Source organism: Oryctolagus cuniculus, chromosome 8 (genome assembly GCF_051225735.1).
Source record: "Oryctolagus cuniculus isolate XC-2025 breed Fujian yellow rabbit chromosome 8, ASM5122573v1, whole genome shotgun sequence".
Lineage (NCBI taxonomy): Eukaryota > Metazoa > Chordata > Mammalia > Lagomorpha > Leporidae > Oryctolagus > Oryctolagus cuniculus.
This window is the reverse complement of record NC_142874.1, coordinates 37976296-37988341: the sequence shown is the minus strand read 5'-3', so window position 1 is coordinate 37988341 and position 12046 is coordinate 37976296. Positions and strand designations below refer to the sequence as shown.

Here is a 12046-nt window from a genome sequence, read left to right as displayed (position 1 = left end):
AAGACTATATAACTTTGTTTAGAGATGAAGCATAGATTGAAATATAAAGGAAGAGATACACACTACACCATTTCCTTCTCATGTGAATGTGGAAAATTACTATTCATTGTTGAATTTACAAGGGGCATTGCTTATATCTGTTGACATTTCTAAAATAGTCATTGTAATCCTTCCATTTGAAGTGCTCAGAGAACAATAAAATAGCTACTGAAATCGTAATATGGGCTATGATTTAGCCAGGCCACTCTGCCTCATTCATCATACCAAAGGGGACTTCTCTGGAGTCCTCTCTCCTCAACCCCTCATTTGGATATGTGTATACATTGTTAAGAACAGTTCCTGGGGGCTGGCGCTCTGATGCAGCACGGGTAAAGCTGCCTCCTCCAGTGCCAGCCTCCTTTATGGATGCTGGTTCGAGATCTGGCGGCTCCACTTCCAATCCAGCTCCCTGCTATGGCCTGGGAAAGCAGTGGAAGATGGCCCAAGTCCTTGGGCCCCTGCACCCAGAAGAAGCTCCTGGCTCCTGAATCAGCACAGCTCCAGCCATTGCAGCCAAGTGGGGAGTGAACCAGAGGATGGAAGATCTCTCTCTCTCTCTCTCTCTTCCTCTCCTTCTCTCTCTGTGTAACTATGATTTACAAATATATACATCTTTAAAAAAAAAAAAACAGTCCCTGTGTGCTTAGTATAAAGCTGTTTCTGCTATTCTATAAACACTTTTTTACAAATTTTCTTAGTTCCAGATACACACAGCATATAACGTACAAATAAGCAATCAGTAGAATCCTTGAAGGATAGCATTAATTATTCTGAAGTATGTGTGTGCGTGTTTTCTTTCTCTCTCTCTTTTTTTCCTCTGAAGCTACTTTATCAGGCTCAGTCAGGATAATACCTCTTCCTTTAAGAAATTTTATGAATTTTTTCAAAAATATTTTGAAGATTTATTTATGTGTTTGAAAGGCAGAGTGGCAGAGTGACAGAGAGCAAGGGAGAGACATAGAGACACAGTGGAGTAGGGATGGGTGGGATTCGTAGATCTTCCATGAACTGGTTCACTCACCAAATGGCTGTGTTGGCCAGGCTTGGGCCAGGCTAAAACCAGGAGCCAAGAACTGTGTTCAAGTCCCCTACTTGGGTAGTAGGGGCCAAGTTCTTTTTGGACATCTTTTGTTGCTTTTCCTGGCTTATTAACAGGGAGCTAAATCAGAAGCAGAGATGTTAGGACTCAAACCAGTGCTCTGCAGTTGGCCTCCTGTGATGCCAGCTAAACCCACCTTGTCACACCATTAGCCCCTAAAAAAATCTTTTAAATTAATGTGCTTTTTAGAAAGAGAGACATAAAGGAAAAGACAGACAGACACACAGAAGATCTTTTTTTCTCCTTGGTTCACTTCCCAAATGCTTACAAGACACATAAATGGACCAGCTGATGATGCGAGCTTGCAAAGCGATTTGATTCTTCCACAGGGATGGCAGGGGTCCAAGCCTGCTACAGTCACCTGTTGCCAACGAGCTTTCACATTATCAGAAACCTGGAATTAAAAGCAGAGCTGAGACTTAAACCCAGGCCCTCCAGTTTGAGATGTAGGTATCTCCAGCAGTGTATTAACCATTATACCAAATTCCTAACCTTTTTAAAGAAATTTTATATTCAAGGAGATACCTATGTAGGTAATTCTGTAGTTTAATTCCAGAGAAGTATTTATTTTCTTATGGATTTTATCGTTTTCTTTGATTTGTTCATTTAACTGATGAACACCAAAATATCTTCTTCCCTTGAAGAACTTTGCTGTCAATACTGAAATCATAGCCCTGCTTATATTCATAAAATCTCTTGACCTTCCAGATTCAATGTAAAAACTTTGCATTATCCTTATTGTAATCTACCTGGAAATTTTGAGAATAACAGCAAAAGAGAGCTAACAGCCCTAAAAGGATAAAGTGAAAAAAAAATAAGAAATATTTTTAAAGGAAATATTTTATAAACTTTCCTCTTCTCTAGACATTACACAGTTTGGAATTGATATTGTTTTAAATTTTCCATGGAAGTATCAATTTGTGGGCTGTTTGTAACAGTAATAATCTTTGGAATTTATCCTTTGCTTGTTTTGATAATTGAAAACATAATTTCTCAAAAAGAGATAAAGAAATAAGATATTTTTATTTTTTTTGGGATTGTATATGTTTGACTTGGCCATATGACTTTAGAGACAAGACTATATTTCAGTATTTTTATATTGGAAACAAAATGTGTGGTTCCATGCTGCCGCTATAGCAAATTTTTTTTAACTTTCCTAAGGTTTTTTTTTTAATTTTATTTTATTTAAGGTGTAAAATTTCATGTATTTCATCTATACAGATTTGGAAAACTTTTTAGTGTATTGATTACAACACATGCAGAAAATATTTATGATTTGAAAATGCCACCGGTAACATACTGGTAGGGAATGTCTGATTTGATGGTATTTCTGCCTCAACCTATGTCATTTCTACTTTCCAGTGTCCTGTTGCATCAGGAAATATCATGTTTTCCAGAAATCTCTGCGGCATATCTCTCAGGTCATATGCATTTTTTTTAAAAGATTTATTTGAAAGGCAACTAAAGAGAGAGAAAGAGAGATCTTCCAAAGTTCACGTTCCAAATGGCCACAATAGCAGGTGCTGAGCCAGGAAATCCATTCAGGTGGCAAGGGTGCTTGGGACATCTTGGGCTGCTTTCCCTGGCACATTAGCAGGGCACTGGATTAGAAGTGGAGCAGCTGGGACTTGAATCAGCACTCATATGGTATGCCAGCTTTGCAGTCAGCAGCTTAGCTTGCTGCACCACGACATCGGCCCCCTCACACTTCTGCAATATGATTTTGCCTGTCCTCATCAAGAGGTGGAGTTCTCCTCCTGAGTGTGTGTTGGCTTTGGCGAGTGTCTGACCAGTTGAATGCAGCCAGACACTTTAGACAAGAGCATAGGAAGTCATGAGGTTTCCCCCTAGGTAGCTTAGAAAAGTCGTTCTTGGAATGCTCCCCTGAGGATCCCAGGCACATGAAATGAGAAGCACAAGCCACACGGAATGGCCATTTATATACCCTCAGGCAACAGCCCCAAGCTCCTAATAAAAAGCTTGTGACAGTTACCATCCAGTTGAGTTGTTCCATCTTAGAGAACCATTCTGCTACAGTATTCTGATAATTCCAGCACTGGTGTCCATTTGATTCCCATCCAGACCAAGAAGTCCCTAACTTAAACAACCCTTAAAGCCATGCAAGGTAATTACAAATCCTTGTTGTAATTAGTAAATTTTGGTATGATTTGATATACAACACTGGGTAACTGGAACAGTAATCTATGCATTCTTTTTCCCCTTATATTTTTAATTGGTGTTAGTATATATGGGTACGCTTATACAAGGAGTCAAGAACTTGAATTGTCATATTTGATAAAATTTGAACTCTGGGAATGAGACTCATGTCAGTCCAAAATAGGGCTACCAATTCGTTTTCAATGATATTCATTCCTATTTTATTACATATTCTTTATTTCTCCAGCAATTTTACAGACTTAAAATGAAATTAAAATGAGCACCAAAGGTTGCCAGATTGACTATTTAAAAATAAAGGGAAAAACAGAATTGTGGAGACCACTTAAGATTTGAATTATGAGCCTGTTTGAATATGCTTAGAAATCTCAGCTGAATATTTCTGCATTCTTCTGTTATTTCCTGGAGGCATTCTCTCCCTCAACTGATGTTAATGTAGTGGCAATGTCACACATTCACTCAATCCACATATATTCAGATTCTATCACCAGCCCCTCTGTTCAGCCTTCAATGGGATTTTTTTTTCCAATTCATGTTGGCTTCAGATTTTGGCTCATAAAATACAACGTTGTGATTTGGCTGGCCCACCAGGAACAATCTGGGATTGTAGACTGATCTAATTCTTCAATGTTTGTGTAGTGTTATTTTGGGAAATATGAGGATTTTCCTGAACAGCTGTAGAATTCTAATACTTCCCTAAATTATTTATATTTCTCAGAAAAATGCACCATTCACTTTATTTTTAACTTTCGAATTTCAAAAGGAACCGTTTGTTCAGCATCCAAAATGCCAATCCCTATAGCTTGCAATTTTAAAATTTGCAAAAAGGGGTTTAGTTTTAGTTTAAAATCTTGTGAAGGGCAGGCATATTTTGCAGCTGTAAGTCACCACTTAGGACTCCAGAATTCATATCTGAGCGCCTGGTTCCAGACTCAGATCCTTAGCTTCTTATCCAAGCTTCCTGTTAATGTGTGCCCTGCGGAGGCAGCAGATGATGGTTCAAGTACTGGTATCTCTACCACCCACACTGGATACCCAAATTGAGTTCCAGGCTCCTGGCTTTGGCCTGGCCTAACCTTGGTTGTTTCAGGATTTTGGGGAATGAGCCAGCAAATGGGAAATCACTCTCTGTTTCTTTGTCTCTACCTTTCAAATAAAGTGAAAATCAATCAATCAACTAAAAATTTTAAAACCATGTCAAGAAAGATAAGAATTATTTAGAATTGTAATACTTGCTCTTTGAACAATTCAAATGTTCTTGCAATTTTACAAAATTTTCATTGCCAAATGTAGGATTGTATAGACTGATCTCTTTTTTTGTTTGTTTTTTGTTTTAAAGATGAATTTAGGGGCTGGTGCTGTGGCATAGTGGGTAAAGCCACTTCCTTCAGTACCAGCATCCCATATGGCTGCCCTGGGTGCTCCACTTCCGATCCAGCTCTCTTGTGTGGCCTGGGAAAGCAGTAGAAGATGGCCCAAAGTCCTTGGGTCCCTGCACCCATGTGGAAGATCCAGAAGAAGCCCCTGGCTCCTGCTTTCAGATAGGCCCAGCTCCTGCGGTTGCAGCCATTTAGGGAGTGAGCCAGCAGATGGAAGACCTGTCTCTCTCTCTCGCTTCCTGCCTCTGCTTTCTGTACCTCTGCCCTTCAAATAAAGCAATAATAATAAATTAATAAATAGAAAAAAGATGAATTTAAAAGCATTAAAATAAAATATTCACATAGTTGTAATTATTTTTTTTCTTTTTTTTTTTTTAAAGATTTATTTATTTTACTTGAAAGTCAGAGTTAGACAGAGAGAAGGAAAGGCAGAGAGAGAGAGGTCTTCCATCCGCTGGTTCACTCCCCAGTTGGCTGCAATGGCTGGAGCTGCACCAATCTGAAGCCAGGAGCCAGGAGTTTCTTCCAGGTCTCTCATGTGTGTGCAGGGGCCCAAGGACTTGGGCCATCTTCCACTGCATTCTCAGGCCATAGCAGAGAGCTGGATCGGAAGAGGAGCAGCCAGGACTAGAACCTGCGCCCATATGGGATGCTGGCACCTCAGGCAGAGGATTAACCCACTGCACCACGGCACCGGCCCCATTCCTAGGCTACTTTCTTTGGTGCCTCCCATCATCTAAGGTTTGGTTTTCCACTTCATTTAAATTTTCTTTTGTCTCAAAATTTGAAAATGACTGCTTTCTGATATAATTTAACTGATAATGAAGTAATGAAATGAGAAACTCAGACTAGCCTTTTGCTGTCATAAGGTAAGATACATGAAAGGGGTTGCTCTGTGGGAGTTTTCTGGTTGTCAATTTGATAAAGCTAAGAAGCATGACTGACAGCATATTTGAGCTATGCTTCACTGTTTCCTGGGAATCCACCTTTGCTATGAGATGTGTGTTTACATCTTTTCCCATATCTTTTCTTTTTTCAAACATGCGTGTATACTTGCAATCGGCCATGTAGCTATTTTATTTTTATGTTTTCATCCATGCATAGATTTGTTTATTTATTCATTCATTTAAAAAAGATGTATCTATTATTTATTGTAAAGGCAGGCTTACAGAAAGAGAGAGAGAGAAAAAAAAAAAAGAGAGGGAGAAAGATTGAAATTCTACCTGCTGATTCAATCCCAAAATGCCAACAATGGCCAGGCGTAAGCCAGGCAAAAGTGGATGGATCTCCTTACAGTTCTACCGCATGGGTGGCAGGGACCCAAGCACTTGGGCCTTCTTCTGCTCCTTTCCCCAGGCACATCAGCAGGGAGCTGTAAAGGAAGTGGAGCAGCCAGGACTTGAGCTGGGATGCTGGCATTGCAGGCACCGGGCCAATTCTCTGCACCATGATAATGGCCTGCCATGTTTGTATTTAGAAATGAAACAACATGTCAGTTTTAACAGTAAGCTCTGGTTTCCCAGGACACTTTGCTACAGCCAAGAGTGTGAATAATCAGGTTTGTTTAGATAATATGTGGATGCTTCAGAAAGTTCAGGGTAAAATTGAATTAACAGATAATTTTATTTTGGTGTGAAAATTCTGAAATCCATGCATATTTTTATAATATGTATTTTCCATGAAATTTTTAAAGACTGCCCTCATATTATCAAATGTGGAAAGAGTCTCTCTAAGGCTATTTTAAGACTTGCTTTGGTGACCTTCTGAGGTTGTTTCAAACCATAGTAGTGTAAGTATAAACATGGCACTTTTATTAGCTATATAAATGTGCTCAAATGGAGATAATTTAATTTTTAATTCGTAATCCCATTTCTTATAATAGGCAGCCTGTAGTAATCACTTTAATCTTGAAAGAGTAAAATGGAGCAAGCAAAGCTGTAACTAGAGAAATCCCCAGAGTGGTTTTATTTTGGATACTATCTAAAGAAAATCAATATTACATTAAGTGGTGTTAAATCTTTTATGCTACAGGGAAGCACTTTACTTGTCCGTTTAATTAATAGGAAACTCAGTAAAACAGGAAATCAATGGAGAGTTCCTTACCACAAAAAGACTTGAGCGATGAACATTCTCAATGGGCTTTTTGCTTGTTTGTTTGTTTGTTTTTTGCTTTTATTTTGTTTTTTAGTAACCTTTAAATGATAAATTTAGGCAACATAAATATTGTTTGTTATTGAAGGCACATTGTGGTGTGTGGTTAAAGTTGCTGCCGGCATCCCATATGGGTGCCATTTCAAGTCTCGGCTGCTCTATTTTAGACCCAGCTCCCTGCTAATGTGCCTGAGAAAGCTGTATAAGATGGCTCAAGGGCTAGTGCCCCTGCATCCACATGAGAGACCTGGAACAAGCTCCTGGCTCCTGGATTTGGACCAGCCCAGCTCCAGCAGTTGGGCAATTTGGGGAGTGAATCACCAGATAGATTTCTCTGTGTGTCTTTCCATCCATCTCTTTCTAACTCCATATTTCAAATAAATACATGTAAAAATATTTTTGTTATTAATATTAATAGCTCAATATCATAACAAACAGCTCCACCCACATTTGGTGTCTTGGTAACTGGGCTGAGCCACTGCATCCACCTCTGGCCGACCTTGGCACCAATGGTGCTGCTAACAAAAGTGGTACCATTGTTACTGCCTTGTGCTGTCTTCTTGCCTGCATGTGGAAATGTACTAATAACACAGCATGATACAGGATGGAAATGGACGGTATATAAGTGATATAGGCATGGTGACCTATGAGATAATTCAGCTTTTTGTATAAAAAAATACAAAAATGTATATTTTGAGTTATCCTCTGTTTAATTTTTTTTAAGATTTATTTATTTATTTGAAAGAGTTACAGAGAGGCAGAGGCAGAGAGAGAGAGGTCTTCCATCTGCTAGTTTACACTCCAGATGGCTGCAATGGCTGGAGCTGTGCTAATCTGAAGCCAGGAGCCAGGAGCTGCTTCTGAGTCTCCCACTTAGCTGCAGGGGCCTGAGGACTTGGGGCATGTTCTGCTGCTTTCCCAGGCCATAGCAGAGAGCTGGATGGGAAGTGGAGCAGCCAGGACTCCAGCCAGCGCCCATATGGGATGCCAGCACTGCAAGCGGCAGCTTTACCTGGTACACCACTGCTTTGGCCCCATAATTGTTTTTCCTTTCAAGTGAGCCACAGCTCAGTACCTGGACCTATGTTAGAAAATTTCCTGCACGCAGCCCCAGCTATATTTTGAGTTTGTGGGAAAAGGAGATAAAAGTAAAACCCTTCTGGTGATTTCTTTTTCTTCCTACCAGATTGTCTAGAGATTTTTCCCATCAGTGGAAGTGTAATGGATGTGGAAAGAGTAGGAAGAGCAGTATCCATTCTTCCCTTCTCAGGGCAGAAATGCTGTGAAAAGGACACTGTTCCACCGGCTGAAACCGTTCTGGGGTTCCAGAGCCTGCAGGTGACCTACCCTGTGCAATACCCAGTTTCCTGCAATGTTGGATTACTTTTACATAGCAATAGCATCCTCTAGAGGCCATCAGGAGGAATGCATGTTTCGTTTAGCACAAGCCTGATTGGATTTTAACAGGTGTAGTTGGGGGAAAGAAAGCAGAAAGCACTATGGATGAAAGAAATTGACAGAGACAGGAGCTTCACCCATTGAGGGGGATTACTGAAACACTCATCTGTGTCAGCATGTTAACCTTCATGCCCAAGCTCAGGCCTCAGCATTTTCACCATGAAGTCTTTCTACTCCACTCTTTCAGGCCAAGCTGTTGGCTCTCACATTTGCTCATTGAAAACCAATGTGACTATCCATTTGCAGATATAAACCATGAGCTTCTTGCTCTGCACAATGCAGATCTGTATCTACAGCTCTACCTTGCTGCCTCAGCGTGCATAACAGAGCACATGCTAACAAATGTACCTGTACCACGTGATTAAGTGAGTTAGTGATTGGATAGATAAACCAAGGATGGAGAAAACTAACAACAGGGCTGCAAGTGCCCTGGGAAAGTGTTGCTCAAATCTGGGTGCTCATGGAGTCGTCTCATGCCCCTTCCCATTCCTTCCTGAAGTCTTCTGTTAACCGACGTTGACCTCCAGCAGCAAGTAAGAACTCAATTTGAAAACTCATGGCAGAGCAAGTAAAAATATAGTTTGCACCATTTCTCCTGGTCATCTTTATTCAAAACAGTTTTGTACGTTAGGGAGTAATAGAGGAGTTTAGGGGATTGGGCATTTCCTGAACTAAGGGTAATGCTGCATGATTAGAAATGTGTCTGTTAGCCAATTTATTAATTTTCTAAGACTTCAACTTCCAAAGATAATTATGAGTATTTCAAAGGTTAGCCAGGAAACTCTTATATGGATTGGAGACTATTAATGAACACGAAGAAGGTATGCTGTTTTAATTTCTAAAGTATGTTTTTAATTTCTAAAATATGAATTCAAAAATAGTATGTTGGGGCCAGTGCAGTGGCATAGCAGGAAAAGCCACTGCTTGCAGTGCCAGCATCCCGTGTGGGTGCCAGTTCGAGTCTCGACTGCTCCACTTCTGATCCATCTCTCTGCTATGGCCTGGGAATGCAGCAGAGGATGGCCCAGGTCCTTGGGCCCTTGCACCCATGTGGGAGACCTGGAGGAAGCTCCAAGCTCCTGGCTTCGGATTAGGCCATCTCCAGCCATTGTGGCCAGTGAGCCAGTGGATGGAAGACCTCTCTCTCTCTTTCTCTTTCTCTCTGTCTCTGTCTCTCTCCCTCCCTCTGCCTTTCGAATATATAAATAAAATCTTTAAAAAAAGTATGTCTATATTTTCCTATGCTTATGACTCTGATACAGATTTTTGCATTAGTGGTTAAGTTTTAGGATTGTAGTGTAAAGATAAGCTGACATATGGTCGCTTCGAGCATTCCCTGTTGTTTGACATGATATACACTATGCAGATGCCTCAGATTCCTACAAACAAGTATGTTTGCTTTAGCCCTTAACTGTATTTGTTTTTTGCATTGGACTTTCTTTTTTTTACATCACACTTGTTTATCCTTTCTTAACATGTACTATTAATAGTGGTGCTATTTTAGTCCCAGTTTCCCTCTGGTACTTGCCTGCAGATATCTCAGTGAATGTTGACTCTGCTGCTCTGCCCGGACAACGTGGATTTGAACCTCGTCTCCATACCTTGCCTTCCCCAAGTGGGCTGTCACTGCAGAGGTGTTGTGTGTTCCTCACTCTGTCGTCTTAATTGCAGAACCTTGATGCCCTGCACGACCACCTCGCTACCATCTACCCTGGGATGCGGGCACCTTCCTTTAGGTGCACGGATGCGGACAAGGGCAGAGGACTCATCCTGCACTACTACTCTGAGAGAGAGGGGCTTCAGGATATCGTCATCGGGATCATCAAAACCGTAGCTCAGCAAATACACGGCACCGAAATAGACATGAAGGTACGGAACAGTAATGGAGACTTCTAAACACTGATGGCATTAGGAATGTCAAAAATGTGAATGTACCTTTAGTTACCACTGATAGTGGAACCCACCAGAAGCACATGCAAGCTGTAGCGGGGGAAGTACCAGCAGTTTTCTATATTTGGCCTCGCTATGCATTTTGCAGAATCTATTTTTTCCCCTGTGGCAGCAGATTTTTCTTTCTAATTATCCAGTGCTTAAGGCAACAAGGAATTTTGGTTTGCATTCCCTGCGGGTACACTCCAGCGGGAAGCAGAGGGATATATATGTGTGTGGCTGCGCTGTGGGCTTCAGCATGCAAGATATCCATCAGGGGAGTGGTCGAATTCTGAGATAATGTAAGGTTGGGAATCATTTTACAGACTGTGTTTCTCTGTGGAAATTTTTGTCTGCCCTGAAATACAGCTGCAGTGTCTCATTTTGAGGACTAAATGTTCTGTTTTGTGTTGTCTTCGTTACTTTGGTGAAAGAAGCCAGGACTACTACTTTGAGAATTGCACTCCCATGAGAAGGCACACTCTGAGTTTTGAGTGATAATTTCGAGGTACTAATGTAGCAATGGTACAACAGAGAACTCCACTGTTTCTCCCTGTCTCTGGCTAAATAACCACTCCCAGTCAACTGCTTTTTGTGTGCATGATTGGCCCCAAGAGTCTTTTTTTTTTTTTTTTTTTTTTGACAGGCAGAGTGGACAGTGAGAGAGAGAGAGAGAGACAGAGAGAAAGGTCTTCCTTTGCCGTTGGTTCACCCTCCAAGGGCTGCCGCGGCCGGCGCACCGCGCTGATCCGATGGCAGGAGCCAGGTACTTCTCCTGGTCTCCCGTGGGGTGCAGGGCCCAAGTACTTGGGCCATCCTCCACTGCACTCCTGGGCCACAGCAGAGAGCTGGCCTGGAAGAGGGGCAACCAGGACAGAATCCGGTGCCCCGACCGGGACTAGAACCCAGTGTGCCGGCGCCACAAGGCGGAGAATTAGCCTAGTGAGCTGCGGCGCCGGCCCCAAGAGTCTTTTGCAGCAGCCCCTAACCTCGAACCCAAGCAGAGAGAGGGATACCCAATTTCAGCTGCTTTTCTTTATGGCAAATTGGATAAGCAGTGCCTTATTAAAGGAATCATACCTACTGTGTTTTTAACACACATGAGAAAGGTGCAACATCTAAGTACAGTATTATACAAAATAAAAAGTTGCGACATTTAAATCGATTTCATTAGAAAGGAATCCCACTTATTCAGTCTGGTCATGTCACACTAGTTTCATGGTTTCCTTTATTTTAGAGTTGGTGTTAGTACTTAGGTAGCACCTGCTGGTGGTTCCTAGATATACATCATTGTTCAAAATTGGAAAGTGAGACAATGTGAACATAACATTATAAAATCCAGGAACACTTAAAAATTAATGCCAGGATTAAAGGATCAAAGTTCATCCACAAATGGGAATCTCACTGGAATCCAGCCAAAATAGTTTATACTTCCCATTTTCAGTCTATTTATTTATTTATTTATTTGACATCAAACTAACATGTCTTAGATACTGAGTGAATCTATTTCAGGGACTTCATGTGTGTTGTGTCTACAGTTGGTTTTGTTTTTATTTAACCAAACAAAGCAGCAAGAAGCAGGTACATAGAAAATTCAGAAACACAAGTTAGGACATTTAGAAATTGTATTTGCTATGGTTCTTAGAGTCTTTGGAGTAGGAACTGGACAGCATTCGCTCATGCAACATAAAATTCAAGTTTTGATTTACTTTATACCATGTTTAGCTTCTCAGTGTTTTATTCAAGTATAGATTCTAAAATATTTCCATTTTATAAATGTTTTGCATTTTTAAGTTTTTGCAGGCACTATTTTAAC

The 12046-nt window shown here is 40.9% G+C and overlaps 1 protein-coding gene and 1 pseudogene across 1 annotated transcript in view; one reads left to right on the top strand and one right to left on the bottom strand.

Annotated features, from left to right (window-relative positions):
- The window catches only part of LOC138843473 (ATP-binding cassette sub-family E member 1-like), a 1090710-nt pseudogene that overhangs the window by 923223 nt on the left and 155441 nt on the right, over nt 1-12046 (bottom strand).
- Nucleotides 1-12046, top strand: part of GUCY1B1 (guanylate cyclase 1 soluble subunit beta 1) — a 53702-nt gene that overhangs the window by 26180 nt on the left and 15476 nt on the right. Inside the window, exon 5 of the mRNA XM_008267287.5 lies at nt 9973-10170. Coding sequence (XP_008265509.1) covers nt 9973-10170 — 198 coding nt within the window. The remainder of the gene's footprint in view (nt 1-9972; nt 10171-12046) is intronic.